Source organism: Equus quagga, chromosome 13, assembly GCF_021613505.1.
Source record: "Equus quagga isolate Etosha38 chromosome 13, UCLA_HA_Equagga_1.0, whole genome shotgun sequence".
In the NCBI taxonomy this organism is placed as follows: domain Eukaryota; kingdom Metazoa; phylum Chordata; class Mammalia; order Perissodactyla; family Equidae; genus Equus; species Equus quagga.
In genome coordinates, this window is record NC_060279.1 from 38,373,996 (window position 1) to 38,391,270 (window position 17,275).

General features: G+C 48.9%; 1 protein-coding gene across 5 annotated transcripts; it reads left to right on the forward strand.

The window, feature by feature from the left end:
- The first annotated feature begins 854 nt into the window (after nucleotides 1-854).
- Nucleotides 855-16,806, forward strand: GBA1 (glucosylceramidase beta 1). 5 transcript variants are annotated; one of them, XM_046683245.1, is made up of 12 exons: nucleotides 855-1,012; nucleotides 11,868-11,926; nucleotides 12,311-12,398; nucleotides 12,910-13,101; nucleotides 13,225-13,371; nucleotides 13,695-13,828; nucleotides 14,047-14,219; nucleotides 14,457-14,694; nucleotides 15,237-15,461; nucleotides 15,874-16,037; nucleotides 16,430-16,546; nucleotides 16,637-16,806. In XM_046683245.1, the coding sequence occupies exons 2-12, from the start codon at nucleotides 11,900-11,902 to the stop codon at nucleotides 16,740-16,742; spliced, it is 1,611 nt and encodes a 536-aa protein (XP_046539201.1). In that variant the 5' UTR covers nucleotides 855-1,012; nucleotides 11,868-11,899; the 3' UTR covers nucleotides 16,743-16,806. The 5 variants fall into 5 exon arrangements, with proteins under 5 accessions (XP_046539201.1, XP_046539198.1, XP_046539200.1 ...); XM_046683242.1 differs by having other exon boundaries at nucleotides 855-1,001; nucleotides 11,673-11,926; XM_046683244.1 differs by having other exon boundaries at nucleotides 855-1,001; nucleotides 11,847-11,926.
- Nucleotides 16,807-17,275: the final 469 nt, after the last annotated feature.

Genomic DNA, 17,275 nt, shown 5'->3' on the forward strand with positions numbered 1-17,275 from the left:
AAGAACTTTTGCACTTGCTTTTTCCCAAGCATGACGCGCTCTTCCCTATGGCTGTTGCCTTTGCCTAATTGAGGTCTTAGTTCCATTCACACCTTCTCACTGAGGACTCCCCAGTCGGTCTATCACATTGCCATGTTGTTTTCAGCACTTATCACTATCTAAAATTGTCTCCTTTGTTTTTGTCTGTGTCGTCCCATAGAATGTCAGCTCCTAAGAGCAGGGACTTGCTTAGTTCACTGGGTCTAACAGTAGATCCTCAACAAACTCGTGAAGTTATTAAAGTGGCAGAGTAGGGCCTTGTAAACAGCTTCGGGACCCTGTGATTTTGGGGAGAGCCATGGTGCGCTACAGGGAAGGAAGGGAGGATGGAAGGGCACTGCCCAGAGATGGCGTCAGGCTGCAAGCCTTCTTGAATAATTCACCATCATAACAACCTAGCCTCAGGGAGGGTTAGGGCGCGGCCAGACGACAAAACGAGATAGGAGGGGGTGGAGATTGGGATTCCCAACGGGGAAGTTTCTGGGCATTGAATGTTCCCTATCCTGAGGCTCCCAAAGGACAAAGTTTAAGAACCCACCTCAGCCCCCGTGGGCTGGACTCATTCTCCCCCAACCCGTTGCAGTGTGGGGCCGGGCGTACGTCGAGGCGCATGCGTGCTTCTCGACTCCCGCGCCCTCTTCCCGGGAAGATCCCCGAATACGCTTGCGCCCCATCTGGACTGTGGCTGGTCAGAGAGAGCAGCCCGTCCCCAGAAAGGCCAATAAGGCGTGCGGAAGAGGCCTGCGTCCCGCCTTCTGACGATTAGCGCTCTCCCCGCCCGAGCGAGGCCCCGCCCCCGCCGGCTCTGGCTGCGCGTCTCGCGGCTGCGCGTCGGGGGTCTGCAGCCTCGCTCCGCGGTCGCTCCGCCGGGCCCCTGCTCTCGCCCCGCCCATTCCGCTTTGCAGGGTGCTGGGGGATTTCCTTTTGCCTCCGGTTGGGGCTGCTATTTCGCTTCGCTGACGGTAGGCGTAATGTATGTTGCACTGTTTGGGTCTTAACTCTCCCCTCCCTGCGTTTGCACTTCACCTTTTCATCATCATTGTTATTAATTGTATGGATGGTCATATTTTACTAATGAAGAAGAGGGGATAAAATTTTCAAATCTTCCACTATCCACTTGGTTTTTTGAGGGGTGGAGTGGGAAGAAGGTCTGTATGATTTATCCATTCTTAAGTCATTTGACAAACCTTCACTGAGCACGGGACCAGCGCACGGGGGATATGGCAGGGAGCCAGGACACACTGGCCCCTACGCTACTGGGCTTACTCACTGACAGATCAGCAAGCAAACGAGTTAGCAGGCCACTGGACACTATAACGGACATTATTTGTACAATTAATCACGACTATGATAAGAGCTACAAAGGAGACGTAAGGACCATGAGCTTGTCTTACAGGAGGGGTGTGTGTGAAGGGAGATAATTTCTTGGAGAAGATGACATCTGGGCTGAGTTCTCAAAGATGAATATGCATTAGCCAGGCTAAATGGAGGTGCAGAGTGGTGCATCCTGAAGGAAGAGCCTTTGCGAGGACTGAGGCAGAACGAATGTAGAAAAGGCAAGTCCCCGGCAACTGTAATTGGAAGCTGCTCTCCCTGGCTTGGCACTTCCCCCCTATAGTCTGATTTCTACACAGCAGCCAAAGTGATCTTTTAAAAATATAAATCTCATCTTGTCACTTCCCTGCACCAAACTCTCCAGTGAATTTCCATCTTAGAACAAAATACAGACTCTTTACTGTGGCCACCAAGGCCCTACAGAATCTGGCCCCCGACCTTTTTCTCCAAACTCATATCTTACACTCTCCCCCTCACTTGCTCTCTTCATCATGCCCTACCCCTTTATTTTGCTTCATAGTTCTCATGGTCGTCTGAAATTATCTGTTTTCTGTGTACTACCCCCACTAGAACATAAGTTCTGTACAGCCAAGGACTTTATCCTCTTATTCATTGCTGTATCCTCAGGACATAGAATAGTGCCTGGCACATAGTAGATACTCAATTATTATTTGTTGAATGTGTGAATTTGGGAGCACATAGCAAGCGGGTGTCAGGAAAATGGTCCTGATGACAGTGACATTAAGGTTGAGGCCTTAATGATGAAAAAGAGTGTCAATGAAAATAATCCATAACCAATCTATAAATGAAAATTTGGATGAGTTTATTCTGAGCTAAAGGAAGAAAGGGCACCGAGGAAGTGGGGTGGACAGAGTGGTTATATACCCCCAGAGAGGATGTTTCACATAGGATTGAAATGTCCTTTTTACAGTAGTCTTGAGACTGCTCTGTCGGCACAGCGATTGGTGGACACAGCAGGTAGGTCTGCTGTCTTGGTGAACACAGCAGGGTGGCAGGTCTGTTGTCTTGAGCTGGGTGGTCACAGGTGAGCTGGGTGGTCAAAGGTGAGAGCAGCAATCAGTTCCTAGCCTAGGAAGAGATGCTTATCCTTAAGGAAATGCCAATGTGGGGGGAAGTTGCACCTTTATCTCAAGGGCATTTGTTCTTGCCATAGGAAATGTTTGAAGCAGGTATACAGTGCATGCTCGATGGCTATGTCAGGCCTTTTTGGAAAAAACAAAGTCAGGCCGAATTAAGTTTACACTAAATGGCTTCCTCATATACTCCAATATATCCTATTGCTTGCCATTTCTATTTGTCAAGAGTAATTATTCATTTTTTTCAAGAGAGGAAGAGAAGAAAGTACTCATGGCAGAGGGGAGAGCAGAGGCAAGATGGAATGCAGCCTATTAGAGGAAATGTGACTGGAGCATGTGGTGCAAGTGGAGAGGTGAGATGTGAAGGTGGAACAAAGATGCCAGGTCCCATAAGCCATCATAAAGGCAGTGTAGAGCCATTGAAGGATTTTAGGATGGAGAGTGGTAGCTTCAGAATTTGTATGTTAGTTAGATCCAGTTCTTGGAGAATGGATTGGAGGAGAAAAGTGGAGGTTAGGGGACCGAGAGAGAGATGTTTCAGTGGTTTAGGAGAGAAATAATGGGGAGAGGACAGAGTCAAGGATGAGTCCCAGGGTCTGGGAGGAAGGGGTTCCATTCATGGGGAGAGAGAACACAGGAGCAAGAGCGATTTGGGCTGGGGGAGGTGAGGATCTCCGGATGATCCTGCTGAGGTGTCTGTGAGTCGCCTGGAGGAAAGGTCTGGAGGGCAGAGTCATGTCACAGAAGCAATCCCAGGAGAAGGATTGGGATTGGAGGTGGAGATTTCTGAACCACAAGCAACTAGAAGGTAGTCAAGCCATGGGGTTGTCTTTTCGGAGAGAGCATGATGTATGAGAAGAGACAGCCTGGGACAAAACCCAAAGGAACACCCACAGACAGAAAGAGGAGGGGAAGCCTACAAAAGAGAACGAACAGCCAAAGAAGTGGGAGGACACTCAAACCAGCAGAGTGTGGAGTCATGAAAACAGAAGAGAGGGGTCCTGTGTCAACTGAGGTAAAGAGTCAAGTCAGATAAGGGCTGCACATTATCGCCTGCACTTAGCGACAAAGAGATCATTGTTGACCTTGGCAAGAGCAGTTTTGGAGCAGAGAGGGTCCAGAGGTGGCCTTTGGAATGTAGGAAGTGTGAGAGAGGACTCATCAAGTGTAGCAACTCATTCCAGAAGTTTGACTTTAAATAATGTTACATGCATTGTTGCATTAAATCCTCATAGCAACCGAGGCAAGAGTTTTGGAGATGAGGAAACTGAAGCTCTGAGAGGTTAAGTAACTTCCCTATAAATCAGCACTAGTGAGTAATGAAGCAAGGATTTAAATCCTGTGTAGTCACTCTGGTGTCCATGCTAAAACATCCTTCCATATTGCCTCTCCTTAAGGGGACGAGAGAAATGGCGGCGGCCGGAGGGGGCAAGGGTGGAGGTAGAGGTATTGGCCAGAAGACTCCTTCAACTATACCTGGAGGGAAGAGAGAAAGGCTGAATAACAATAACAGTAATCATTCCTGCCATCTACTGGAGCTTTCCAGTTCACAAGGAACATCTTCACAGACATTATTGTCTTCTGTGAGCCTCAGTACCGCCCTGCACGGAAGGCCCAAAACAGTAAGGAATGTGTGAGCAGGCTCACAGGTGTTCAGTATGTGAATCTGTACTTCCTGTCTCCGCACCCAAGTCCCCTCCATTAGGTCTCACTTTAGCTCTAATAGTCGTGTTCAGAGTTAACCTCATTCCTCCTGAAGTTCACCACTCCTCTGCTTCAAACCACACCAAGGTAGTCTCTGAAACAGAGAAGCAGGGCCTTGAATACCCGCGTGTCGTTGATGACTTAACCCATTCATTCATTCGGCAAACATGGAGCCCCGATTCTGTGCTGCTTGCCTCTGAGTGAAGAGTTTTGAGGATTCAAAGAAATAGGAACCATGAAATTTGTCCTGCAATTGTTTATAACCTTTAAAGAAGACTAAAAATACATTACTGAAATATCTGGGAGGCTGTATGGCGAGATGGTTAAGAGTAAGATGTCAAAGTAGGACAGATCTGAATTTAGGCTTGGCTCTGCCACTCACTTAACTTCTCTAGGTCTCAGTTTTCTCATCTGTAACATGGAGTTGTCAGGCTAATGCATGTAGTTAGCACTTATGAAAGATTGGCTCTTGTTGTCTTGAGAAAAATTATAGGATAGCATTCGAGGAAGAAGTACTTTCCATTTGCCCTGGGCTTTACAGTGAATGCTGTGGTTACTGTTTAAGAGTCAGTTAATCAAACTAACCTTATTGTGGTAATCATTTTGCAATATATGCACGTATCAAATCATCACATGATACACCTTAAACTTACACAATGTTATATCTTGCTAAAGCTGGAAAAAAAAAAAAGAGTTGGTTAATCAGATGACTCCAATGGTGGAGCCACATCCTAGTGCCTGAGGGATGGAAGGGTCTCACTGGAGGAGGAAGTCATTTTTATGTCAGTATTCAGGAGTGGTGTATCTTCAAATCAGAAACCACAGCTGAAAGGACAGGCTCTGGGCTGGCTGGTGAGGTTTATTCATTCATTTATCTAGTATGTATTTTTTGAGCACCTACCTTGCTGTGCATGGAATGAGAAAGTGTCTCTCTGACTTGACCGTGGAGGTGACAGTGGGACTGGGAGGGGGCGTCCTCCTTGGGGAGTTGGTCTGAGGCCTAAATTAGAGCAAGGAGCCTGTGACATGATACTTGCCAGTCTCCAGGGCTGCTGTTTGCTGAGCGGAACCTACAGCCTGGCACAGGGCTGGCTGAAGTGGGATCAGAACTCCTGTGCTGGGTCAGCCAAACTATTTCCGTACTTCTGCGTTTCGCTTACATTTATTTCCCGGTTGTCCTCCTCTTGTGTCTAGCTAAGTCTTTTAAAAGTGCTGTGCAAAGCAGACAGAGGAACGCGTTTGTGGCCACCTACTTCGCCCCTAGTGGCCACTGCAGCGAGGCCTGGTGTTTGAGGTGACGCCCCTAGGGCAGTGGTTCTCAGTCGCCCCCTAGGGGGCATCTTTGGAACTTGTGTCTTTAGTGGAGGCTACGATTAGGAAGCGCTTGGAGGATTTCCTGGATGAAGGGCAGGAAAGGTAGATGTTCTGTAACATGCAGGGCAGTCCTGCACAAGGAAGAATTGTCCCTTATTCTATTTGACTTTGGAATGTTCTGCTCAATAACATATGCAAATATAAAATCAAACATAAATCAACAGGACTTTAATATATAATAATGCAGAAAAGTTTTACAAGAACTTGGTTTTTGAAAAAGCCCAATCATTTAGGAGATCATTATAGACAAGGAAGCTTAAATAAAATACATTGAGGGGTCGGCCCCGTGGCTGAGTGGTTAAGTTCGCGCGCTGCGCTTCGGCAGCCCAGGGTTTTGCCGGTTCATATCCTGGGCGCGGACATGGCATTGCTCATCAAGCCATCGAGGCAGCGTCCCCACATGCCACAACTAGAAGGACCCACAACTAAAAATACAAAACTACGTACCGGGGGGCTTTGGGGAGCAAAAGGAAAAATAAAAAATAAAAAATAAAAAAAATACGTTGAAAGTATTGCATCCGTCTACTTCGTGTGGTAGAGCATTTCCAACTGTGTAATATATTTAGTTGGAGAGTGCAGTAGTGCAGGTCCTGCAAAAGCAATGAATCAACTGCAAATATGTAATAAAGTCTTTTACTAGCTTAATTGAGGTGTAATTTGCATACTATAAAAGTCTGTCCTTTTGAGTGTACAGTTCAATGATTTATTAGTAAATTTACTGATTTGCGCAACAGTTAATCTCCATTCTCACCCCAGCCCCAGGCAACCACTAATCCATTTTCTGTCCCTTTAGATTCGCCTAGGCTAGTATTTCATATAAATGCAATCATACAATATGTGATCTTTTGTGTCTGGCTTCTTTCACCTAGCGTAATGGGTTTTTTTTTTCCTGCTTTTTCTCCCCAAAGCCACCCAGTACGTAGTTGTATATTTTAGTTGTGGGTCCTTCTAGTTGTGGCATGTGGGATGCCGCCTCAGAATGGCCTAATGAATGGTGCCATGTCCATGCCCCGGATCTGAACCAGCGACACCCTGGGCCGCCGAAGCAGAGCGCATAAACTTAACCACTTAGCCACAGGGCCAGCCCCAAGCATAATGTTTTTGAGGTTCATTCAAGTTGTTGCATGTATCAATATTTTGTTCCTTTTTATTGCTGCATAGTATTCCAGTGCATGAGAATACCACAGTTTGTTCATTCACCAATTGATGAACATTTAGGTTGTTTCCATGAATAACGCTGCTATAAACATTTACGTGCAAGTCTTTGTGTGGACATATATTTTCATTTCTCTTAAGTAGATACCTAGAAGTGGAATTGCTGGGTCATATGTAACTATGCTTGACATTTTGAAGGAACTTCCAAACTCTTCCAAAGTGGCTGCACCATTGTCCGTTCCCACCAGTAACATATGGGCATTCCAGTTTCTTCACATCCTGTCAACACTTGTTGTCTGTCTTTTTGCTTATAGCCATCCTAGGGCATGTGAAGTGATATGGTGGTTTTGATTTGCATTTCCTTAATGACTAGTGTTGTCGAGCATCTTTTCATGTGCTAGTTGGCCATTTGTACATTATCTTTGGAGAAATGTCTATTCAAATACTTTGCCCATTTTTAAATTAGGTTATCTTTTTATTATTGAGTTGTAAGAGTTCTTATATTTTGAATACTAGGCCCTTATCAGATATGTGATTTGCAAATATTTTCTCCTATTCTCTGGGCTGGTCATCTTTTCACTTTCTTGATGGCATCCTTTGAAGCACAAACACTTTTTATTTTGGTGTAGTCCAATTTATCTTTTTTTTCTCCTGTCACTTGTGGTTTGGAATTATATATAAGAAACCATTGCCTAATGAGATTCTGGACTTTAGCTATAATAAGATGAGACTTTTGGGGACCTTGGGAGGAAATAAGAGTATTTACATGTGGAGGGACATGACTTATTGGGGGCCAGAGGGTGGACTGTGGCAGATTGCCTCCTAGATGGCCCCAAATGCTCCCCACCTCCTGGTCTTCACGCCTTTGTTTAGTCCACCCCACACACATTGTATAGGGAAGATCTGTGTAACCAACAGGATATTGTAGAAGTGATGATGTGCTACTCTTGAAGCTGGGACGTTGTGGGTTCTGCCTTGCTCTCTCTTAGGTCACTCACTCTGGAGGAATCCAGCTGCCATGCATGTTGTGAGGATGCTCAAGTGGTCCTATGGATAAGTCCTTGTGGTGAGGAACTGAGGCCTCCTGCCAACAGCCAGCCCCAGTTGACCACCTATGTTAGTTAGCAGCTCATCTTGAAAGCAGAGCCTTGGCCCGGTCAGGCCTACAGATGACTGCAGCCCTGACCAATATCTTGGCTATAGTCTCATAGAAACCTCAAATATGAACTGTCCAGCTAAGCCACTCCTGAATTCCCTACCCACAGAAACTATGAGAGATGATAAATGTTTGTTGTTGTTTAAAAAAAAGAAAAAGAAACCATTGCCTATTTCAAGGTTACAAAGATTTATGCCTATGGCTTCTTCCAGGAGTCTTTTTGGGTTTTTTGGGGGGGGGTGGTTTGGTGAGGAAGATTGGCTCTGGGCTAACGTCTCTTGCCAATCTTCCTCTTTTTGCTTGAGGAAGATTGTTGCTGAGCTAACATCTGTGCCAGTCTTCTTCCATTTTGTATATGGGTTGCTACCATAGCATGGCTTGATGAGCAGTGTGTAGGTCTGCACCTGGGATCCAAACCTGCAAACCCCAGGCTGCCAAAGCAGAGTGTGCGAACTTAACCACTACAGCACTGGGCTGGCCCCTCTTCCAAGAGTTTTATAGTTTTAACGCTTACATTTCTGTCTATGATCTATTTTGCTTTAATTTTGGGTTATGGAGTGAGGTAAGGGTCTAAGTTTATCTTTTTGCATGTGAATATCCAGTTTTCTGAGCACCATTTGTTGAAAAGACTATCCTTTTCCTTTTTGAATTGCCAAGGCTTAGAATCAAGTATTAAATTTGTAGAGACATGTGGAATGTACTAAATCTTATTCATGAAGACTGGCTTTTAACCATTTTGACTTATCATATATTTTATGTTTTTGCAGCACAATGATAATTACGTATTGTGAAAATTACATATAGTGAAAGTGACATATTGAAGTTATTTATCAATTCATGGGCCTTTTTCGCTTCTTTTCAATCTTAATTTATTCCATTTAAGTCAGTGTAAGATCTGACTACATTATGTCTTCTAGGTAATCATGCCTAAGCATTTACTTATTGAAAACATATTTTATTATAAAAAATAGTCCTATTATTTTTCCTTTATATTCCAATTAAGGCAACTGTATTGATTCTTCTAAATTATGTGTGTAGGTAAGTCATATCATCTATACGTTCATTTCAGGGTAGTAAAGAGTATGTTAGAAAATACTTTTTATGAAAAGGGGGCACTGGGGCTGTTGGGCTGAGCTCTCCCAGGGTGAGGAGAGTGAAGCTCAGGGACAGAGGCAGGGCCACCCCACCCCAACTGAAAATCAATCATTCTTGCCCAACATGGGAGTTCTTGATTTTGTTTTATTATTCAGTTGGTATCCCCTGACTAATACCCTTGGAGAACATGGATCCAGAAATGTTGCCACGTAGCCCGCACTTCAGAAGCCAACTTGGGGGGCCGGCCTGGTGGCCCAGAGGTTATGTGCGCACATTCTGCTTCCGCAGCCCGGGGTTCGCCGGTTCGGATCCCGGGTGCAGACATGGCACCACTTGATACACCATGCTGTGGTAGGCGTCCCATATATAAAGTGGAGGAAGATGGGCGTGGATGTTAGCTCAGGGCCAGTCTTCCTCAGCAAAAAGAGGAGGATTGGCAGCGGTTAGCTCAGGGCTAATCTTCCTCAAAAAAAAAAAAACAAACCAACTTGGGCTTCACCTGGGGCAGGTAGAACACTCCATAAAAGACAAGGGATGATTTTAAAACAAAGCAAACACTGCAGACCAGCACAGCAGCTTTTGAAAATAACCAGCAGCTAGCACAGCACTTGGCACGCCGGAGACACTTATTAAATATATGATGTGCATCACATGACTCTGGATATGAACCATGTGCCGCCACTGAATAGCTGAGGGACTTCAGGCAATCTGATGACCTTTCAGAGTCTTAGGTTGCTCCTCTCTAAAATGAGGAAAATAATAGTATCTGTCTTGTGAGAATGAAATGAGACAATGAACATAAAAGAGCACAGAATAAGTACTCAATACGTATTGGCCCTTATTGTAACCGACTTTATTTAGAAAACAAAATATAAAAGCAAATCACATTGTGAGAGAAATGTGGACCATGAGATGGTATCCACTCTGGAAAACCTTTTGCAAACTGAAGGTTAAACAGAAGAAAAAAGACTCATAAACTCTGTGCCTGCAGAGCGAAACAGAGAGGGATGGGGGCTCTCCACCCACCAGAACAGGCAGGGGCAAAGGTAGTATGTGCTTCACAGATACTTGTGGAATGATGAACTAGAGGGAAGTAAGGTCCTGGGTCTCACCCGCCCGCCCACCTGCCGAGAACAAGCCCTGTATCACCTTTCCCGGAAAAACAGGAAGTCCGCGTGGGGCAGATACTGACATGGTGATGATGGTTCACTTCAGTTCAGCAGTTTGGTACCTACCCATTCTGTGCCAGGCTGTCTGCACAGAATGAGTAAGACACTCCTTCACGGAAGTCCAAGCTCCCTCTGTAAACACAGACCTAACTTGTTGCAATATTTGGTGCCAAGCAGTGTACTAGATACACACATTATCGCACTCAAACGTCACAGCAACTCTAGGAGGTAGGAGTCATCACTTCCCTTTTAGAGATGAGAAACACAGGCTTAGAGTGATTAATTTATTGAAAGTCAAACAGCCAGGGAATGGTGGAGCCAGGATTCAAACCCAGCTCGTCTCACTGAGACTATACTTTTTTATTTTTATTTTTTTTAAGATTTTATTTTTTTCCTTTTTCTCCCCAAAGGCCCCCAGTACATAGTTGTATATTCTTTGTTCTGGGTCCTTCTAGTTGTGGCATGTGGGACGCTGCCTCAGCGTGGTTTAGATGAGCAGTGCCATGTCCGCGCCCAGGATTCGAACCAACAAAACACCGGGCTGCCTGCAGCGGAGCATGCGAACTTAACCACTCGGCCACGGGGCCAGCCCCTCACTGAGACTATACTTAAGTGCTATAGGAACCTAGAAGAGATGATCAATTTTGCCTGGAGTGAGTCTGGAAAAGACTCACTGAGATAATTTTAGAAAACAAAGAGACACAAACAACAAACAAGTGGTTCCTGAGCACCTACTATGCACCCGGCACTGTGCTCATCTCAGATCCCAGTAATGACCCGTGAGGTTGTGGGACTGCCTCTGTTTTACAGGTGAGGAAACAGATTCAGAGAGCTGGAGTTGGTCAGGTCACAACTGTGCGTGTGTCACTCCCACTAACTCATATGCGATGTGGTCCATGAGGCAACACCGTGGACAACCCTCTTCTCGCATCCTGGAGGATGCAGCTTTGTACAACACTTTCCAGTTTCTGAACTACTTTACACAACCTCCCTGTCCTGTGAGAAACGAAGAACAGTTATTACAATCTGCATGTGATGATGAAACAAGGGAGGTCTCAAGAGGCGCCATGTTGATGACTCCCTCCCTTCAGTCCTGCCGTCCCTCTGCCCCGGCCCATCCTCCCTGCATTTCGCTGGTTAATAATCCCCGCCCCTTCTCCTCCTTGAAGACTTCCAGGGTAACTCCCCGCCCCCCCCCCCCCCCCGCCCCCACCAGCCTCCCTCCATGCACACCTGTTACTGTTTTTGTCTTTACCTGTAACTATCTGTGTAAGCGTGTGACTCCCCCGCCTCACGAGCCTCTGTAGGACAAAGACTGTCTTAATTCTCTCAGCGTTTTGCACAGTGAACCTCTTTTATTAGTTCACCTTTATTAGTATCACCTTAAATTTTTTTCTCAAGAAAGCAATGTGCCTGCTGTGGTTTCCATCCTCTCAGATTCAGGAGCCTCTACCCAATCCTCCACTCAGATCTTTGATCTAGATTCTTCCTAAAGTTGTCATCCACACACGCCTCCCAGAATTTCACAGGGTGTATAATCGCCAACAGCCCGGAAGAAGCCAGTCGCCCTTTACCAGTATGGTTGCAGTTGCCTCATTTCCTGTATCATGTGACTCTCCTGTCGTCATCATGTGACCCATCCACTCCATTATGCCGGATTAACCCGCAGGGCTAACCCAGCGTCTATAGCTACCGCAGGTGCTTGCATCTGTTTTCATTTAGTGGATCCTCTGTCCCTCCCAGGCTTGAGAACCCTGCAGTCTTCTCATCTAGTGATGGAGCTTTCAAGTCCTTCCAGAGAGGTAAGTGGGCCAGGGCTCCCAGCTGCTCTTGTCACGCTGCTTCTGGAATCTTGGCCATCCAGGCTCTGGAATTCAATGAATGACAGGCCCTCCTCGAACCCAGGCCATCATGGCTCTTTAATGGAGGAACAGATAAGGGGGTGGTCAGGGAAGAAATGGGTGGGAAGAGGGGTGGAGGAGGGTCCTGGTTGGGGTGGGCAGAGAGCTGTCACTAGCAGAGGGCTTGGAGGGAGGGCTGCACCCAGGTGTCTGTGGGCCTTGTTCCATCCCTATTAAAGATGGAGACTAGGCTGTGGGTGCCCATAGGCAGCGAGCCTTGCCCAAGAGAGGAGATGAAGGGTGGAGAGGGACTTGCCTTCTAGCCACTTCTTATTCTGTTCTCAGGGGTGTCTCAAGTGCCCGGGCAGGGTAGGCATCATGGCTGCCAGCCTCATGGGATTGCTTCTACTTCAGGCAGTATCATGGGCATCAGGTGAGTGAGTCAAGGAGGGAGGTAGCCCGAGGCTCCCTTCTGCCTTATGGTCCTTTGATAGCCTCTGGCATACTGGTGGCAGACTTCAGCAGGTGTTCAGTCAACCCTTTGGAGTGACTGAGATCAACCTTGGGGTGAGGGTACAGCAGGAGGATTTTTTTTTTTTTGAGGAAGATTAGCCCAGAGCTAATATCTGCTGCCAATCCTCATCTTTTTGCTGAGGAAGACTGGTCCTGAGCTAACATCTGTGCCCATCTTCCTCCACTTTATATGTGGGACACCTGCTACAGCATAGCTTGCCAAGCAGTGCTGTGTCCCCACCTGGGACCCAAACCAGCAAACCCCGGGCCGCCGAAGCAGAACGTGCAAATTTAACTGCTGGGCCACAAGGCCAGCCCCATGCAAGAGGATTTTTGGAACCAGTGTTAGGTCTCTCCTTTCAACCAATGTGCCCCTCCTCCCCATCTTCATCCCTCAGCCCTTGCCTCTGCTTGTGCATCCTCCCTGCCAGGTGCCCGCCCCTGCAGCCCTAAAAGCTTTGGCTACAGCTCGGTGGTCTGTGTCTGCAATGCCACGTACTGTGACTCTCTTGACCCCCTGACCCTGCCTGCCCCTGGCACCTTCAGCCGCTATGAGAGCACACGCAGTGGTCGCCGAATGGAGCTGAGTCTGGGGACCATCCAGGCCAACCGCACAGGCACAGGTAACGCTACCCTCCTCACCCCGAGCCAGGCTGGGATCCTGCTGGAACTGAATTGTGGCAGTGACCATCAGAGAGTTTCTCCCCTGTGCGCTGACACCCTTTATTGCCTGTGGATGTCCTTAGGGTTGCTACTGACCCTGCAGCCAGATCAGAAGTTCCAAAAAGTGAAGGGATTTGGAGGGGCCATGACAGATGCTGCTGCTCTCAACATCCTTGCCCTGTCACCTGCTGCCCGGAATTTGCTACTCAAATCATACTTCTCTGAAGAAGGTGAGGAGGGGGGCAAGATGATATAGTGCAGTTGACACTGACCTTTCCTTTGACCCTGACTTCCACCCATTCCTAACATTTGAGTCCTTTCTTAATGCCCAGTGGAATAAAATTGCCCTACCCATCTTCTGCTGAGTCTTGGGAACTCTCAGGCTCAGAGGCCTGTGCTTCACCCATGTGCCTGGCTCCACAGGCCCCAACCCAGAAGTCCAAGTTCCCTTTGGTCCTGATTTGGATGTAATTCAGGACTGGCAAGTGGTAGACCAGGTCCCACATTCTCCTATTGACTCAGAGTCCCATATCTTGGTCTTCTTTCTCTGCAGGAATCGAATACAATATCATCCGGGTACCCATGGCCAGCTGTGACTTCTCCATTCGTGTATACACCTATGCCGACACCCCTGATGACTTCCAGTTGCACAACTTCAGCCTCCCAGAGGAAGATGTCAAGCTCAAGGTGGGCACTCTGGCCGCCTCAGGCTGTGGTGGCATTGATGCCTGCTGGTCAAGAAGCCTCATGCTAGAGCAACCTGCAGAGACATAGAATCTGCCCCCTGCTGTTTTGTCCTGTGTGTGGGAGGGCAGGAGCTGATGGCTAGGCCTGATGCACTGGTTGGGCCAGTCTGTCTATGTTCCAACTCTGGGTGTCTCTCTCCTCACTACCTTTGTTTCTAGATACCCCTGATTCACCAGGCCCTGGAGTTGGCCCAGCGCCCCATCTCACTCTTCGCCAGTCCCTGGACATCACCCACTTGGCTCAAGACCAATGGGGCAGTGAATGGGAAGGGGTCACTCAAGGGTCAGCCGGGAGATCGCTACCACCAGACCTGGGCCAAATACTTTGTCAAGTAAGGGAGCAGCAAGGCCATGGGGTCTGGATCAACCTCCTGTTTGGACACCCCGGTCTATATCCCAACCCTCAACCTAGTTTTGCCTCCAGATCTGACTCTCCTCAGCTCATCTTTCTACCTTCTGGGCCTTTCAGACTTGGGCTCCTCGGTTTCCCCCACCTAATGGGCCTCCTATTCCCCAGTGTCTTGGTCCCCTTTCTTGGCCATGATCACTCACACCTTTCCTCCTGCCAGGTTCCTGGATGCCTATGCTGAGCACAAGTTACAGTTCTGGGCGGTAACAACTGAGAACGAGCCTTCTGCAGGGCTCATTAGTGGGTACCCCTTCCAGTGCCTGGGCTTCACCCCTGAACACCAGCGAGACTTCATCGCCCGTGACCTGGGTCCCACCCTTGCCAACAGTACGCACCGCAATGTCCGTGTGCTCATGCTGGATGACCAACGCCTGCTGCTGCCCCGCTGGGCCCAGGTGGTAAGGCTCAGGACCTCTGTGGGTACCCCAGTGACCTCCAAATCCAGCATCCAAATGACTGCTCCCGAACAGAATGCCTCTCCTGCCCCAATTCTTTTTTTGGGGAGGAAGGAAGATTGTCCCTGACCTAACATCTGTGACAATCTTCCTCTATTTTGTATGTGGGATGCCACCACAGCATGGCTTGATGAGCGGTGTGTAGGTCTGTGCTGGGGATCTGAACCCATGAATCCCAGGCCACCGGAGCAGAGTGTGTGAACTGATCCACTACACCACTGGGCTGGCCATCCTGCCCCAACTCTTGATTCCTAGAGCATCCCAGGCTGGGGCCTGGTGCCACCCCTGGGGTGCTGGGGGTGGTAAGGACCCAGTCTGGATCTCCAGGACCCCATGGATCCCCGATTGTCACTTTAACCCCTTTTAGTTGTGTTCATCCCTCCACTCATGTCTCAGGTCCCCTAGTGCCTCTTCCAGAACTCTCCGTGCAGGGCCCAACTTCAGTGGCTCCCTTTCCCCAAGTGTCCTTCCCCTTCCCTGTACAGGTGCTGGCGGACCCAGAGGCAGCCAAATACGTTCATGGCATCGCTGTACACTGGTATCTGGACTTTCTGGCTCCAGCAAAAGCCACCCTGGGGGAGACACACCGCCTGTTCCCTGACATGATGCTCTTTGCCTCAGAGGCCTGTGTGGGCTCCAAGTTCTGGGAGCAGAGTGTGCGCCTAGGCTCCTGGGATCGAGGGATGCAGTACAGCCACAGCATCATCACGGTGAGCCACCTCAGTGCCCCTTCCCCAAAGCAGACCACCTCAGACCCCTCCTGCTCTCACCAAAGGCTGACGGAAGGCCCTCCTCTCCAACTTTTCCCCAGACGGCTTGCTTGCTGGAGCACATTCTGGGATATCACGGTTCCCTATCTTGCCTTCCCTTCACAGATCTGCAGACCCCATCACCCTTTTTCCGAATGCTGGGCTCTCAGACAGTTACAGCTGCCTCGGATTTCTCAGCTTCTCTTGTGATGCCTTCCTCCTCAGAATCCCTCTCTCCTTAGATATGGAGGATACAGAGCGCCCTTCTCACAGGGCTGAGGCACCACAGCCCGTCTCCCTCATGTGACCCTTAACTACATTCTCTGGGAACCCAGGGTTGAGCCTTTGTCTCTCTGCCCTGTTCCCATCCTAGAACCTCCTCTACCATGTGGCTGGCTGGACCGACTGGAACCTCGCCCTGAACCCTGAAGGGGGACCCAACTGGGTGCGCAACTTTGTCGACAGCCCCATCATCGTGGACATCGCCAAGGACACGTTTTACAAACAGCCCATGTTCTACCACCTTGGCCACTTCAGGTGAGTGCAGGGTGGGCCCCCCGCTCCACACAGGCCTAGCATCTCCTGCACTGGGCTTACATCACCCTACACGAGGGAGCAGGAAGGCCTTTAGGGTGGGAACCTTGGGAGAGGCACATTTGTCCCTCTTGCACCATCTAGACAGGAAGTGACTAGATGGCATCAAAGACACAGACAACCCCTGGATGCCCGATGCTGGGCTGGGAGACAGGTGGGCAGGGCATGCCCAGCAGCGCAGCTCAAGGCCTTTAGAGTTAGGGCAGAACTCTCACAAGGGTTCTCAGGGGTGGGCGATGGGAAGGGTGACTTCTTAGATGAGGGATTGATGGGAGCAGCCCTCAGGGCCAGAGGGGCTAGGCTGGGGTCCCTAACAATACCTGTTCCCACTTCAGCAAGTTCATTCCTGAGGGCTCCCAGAGAGTGGGGCTGGATGCCAGTGAGAAGACCAACTTGGACACAGTGGCACTGATGCATCCCGATGGCTCTGCAGTTGTGGTCGTGCTAAACCGGTGAGAGCAGCGGGGCCTGGGAACTGGGCTGAAGATGAGATGGTGGGCTTGGCAGGATCACGCACTCAGCTTCTCCTCCCCCCTCCCCAGCTCCTCTAAGGATGTGCCTCTCACCATCAAGGATCCTGCCGTGGGATTCCTGGAGACTGTCTCACCTGGCTACTCCATTCACACCTACCTGTGGCGTCGCCAGTGATGAAGTGGATACCCAAGCAGGCGCCTGGGCTTAGCATGGGCATTAAAAGGACAGAGTCAGCTCACATGCTGTCTATGGCTAAAGAGGGTACAGCAGGGCTGGGGTGAGCTTAAGTGACATAAGCCCAGGGGCAGTGGTTTGCGTGACTCACTCTCCCCTCTAGTTGGTGCCAGGGGCTAGAGGCCCCTAGGGAAAGGATCAGGCAGCCCAATGGCCCCCCACCCCCATGCTTGTGTGAGCGTGTGCTCTGTGCTGGTTGCCTGTGGAAAGTGGGCCCAGGCCCAGGGTGAGCTCACTGTCTGTTCAAGCACAAGATGGGGGTGGGGGGGAGGTTAAGGAAAGGAAGAGACTAGGAAAGCTGGACCCAAAACTGGGGACTGTTTGTCTTTCTTGGCAATGCGGAACTGGGCCTCTGCAGAAGATGTCAGCATCAGGGCACAGGCAGCTACAGAAGCCAAGCACCAGTGTGTAGGCTCAAGCACCCAGATGGCCCCCTTGGCACCAGCTAGGAAAAATGGCAGCCCCTTAAAGGA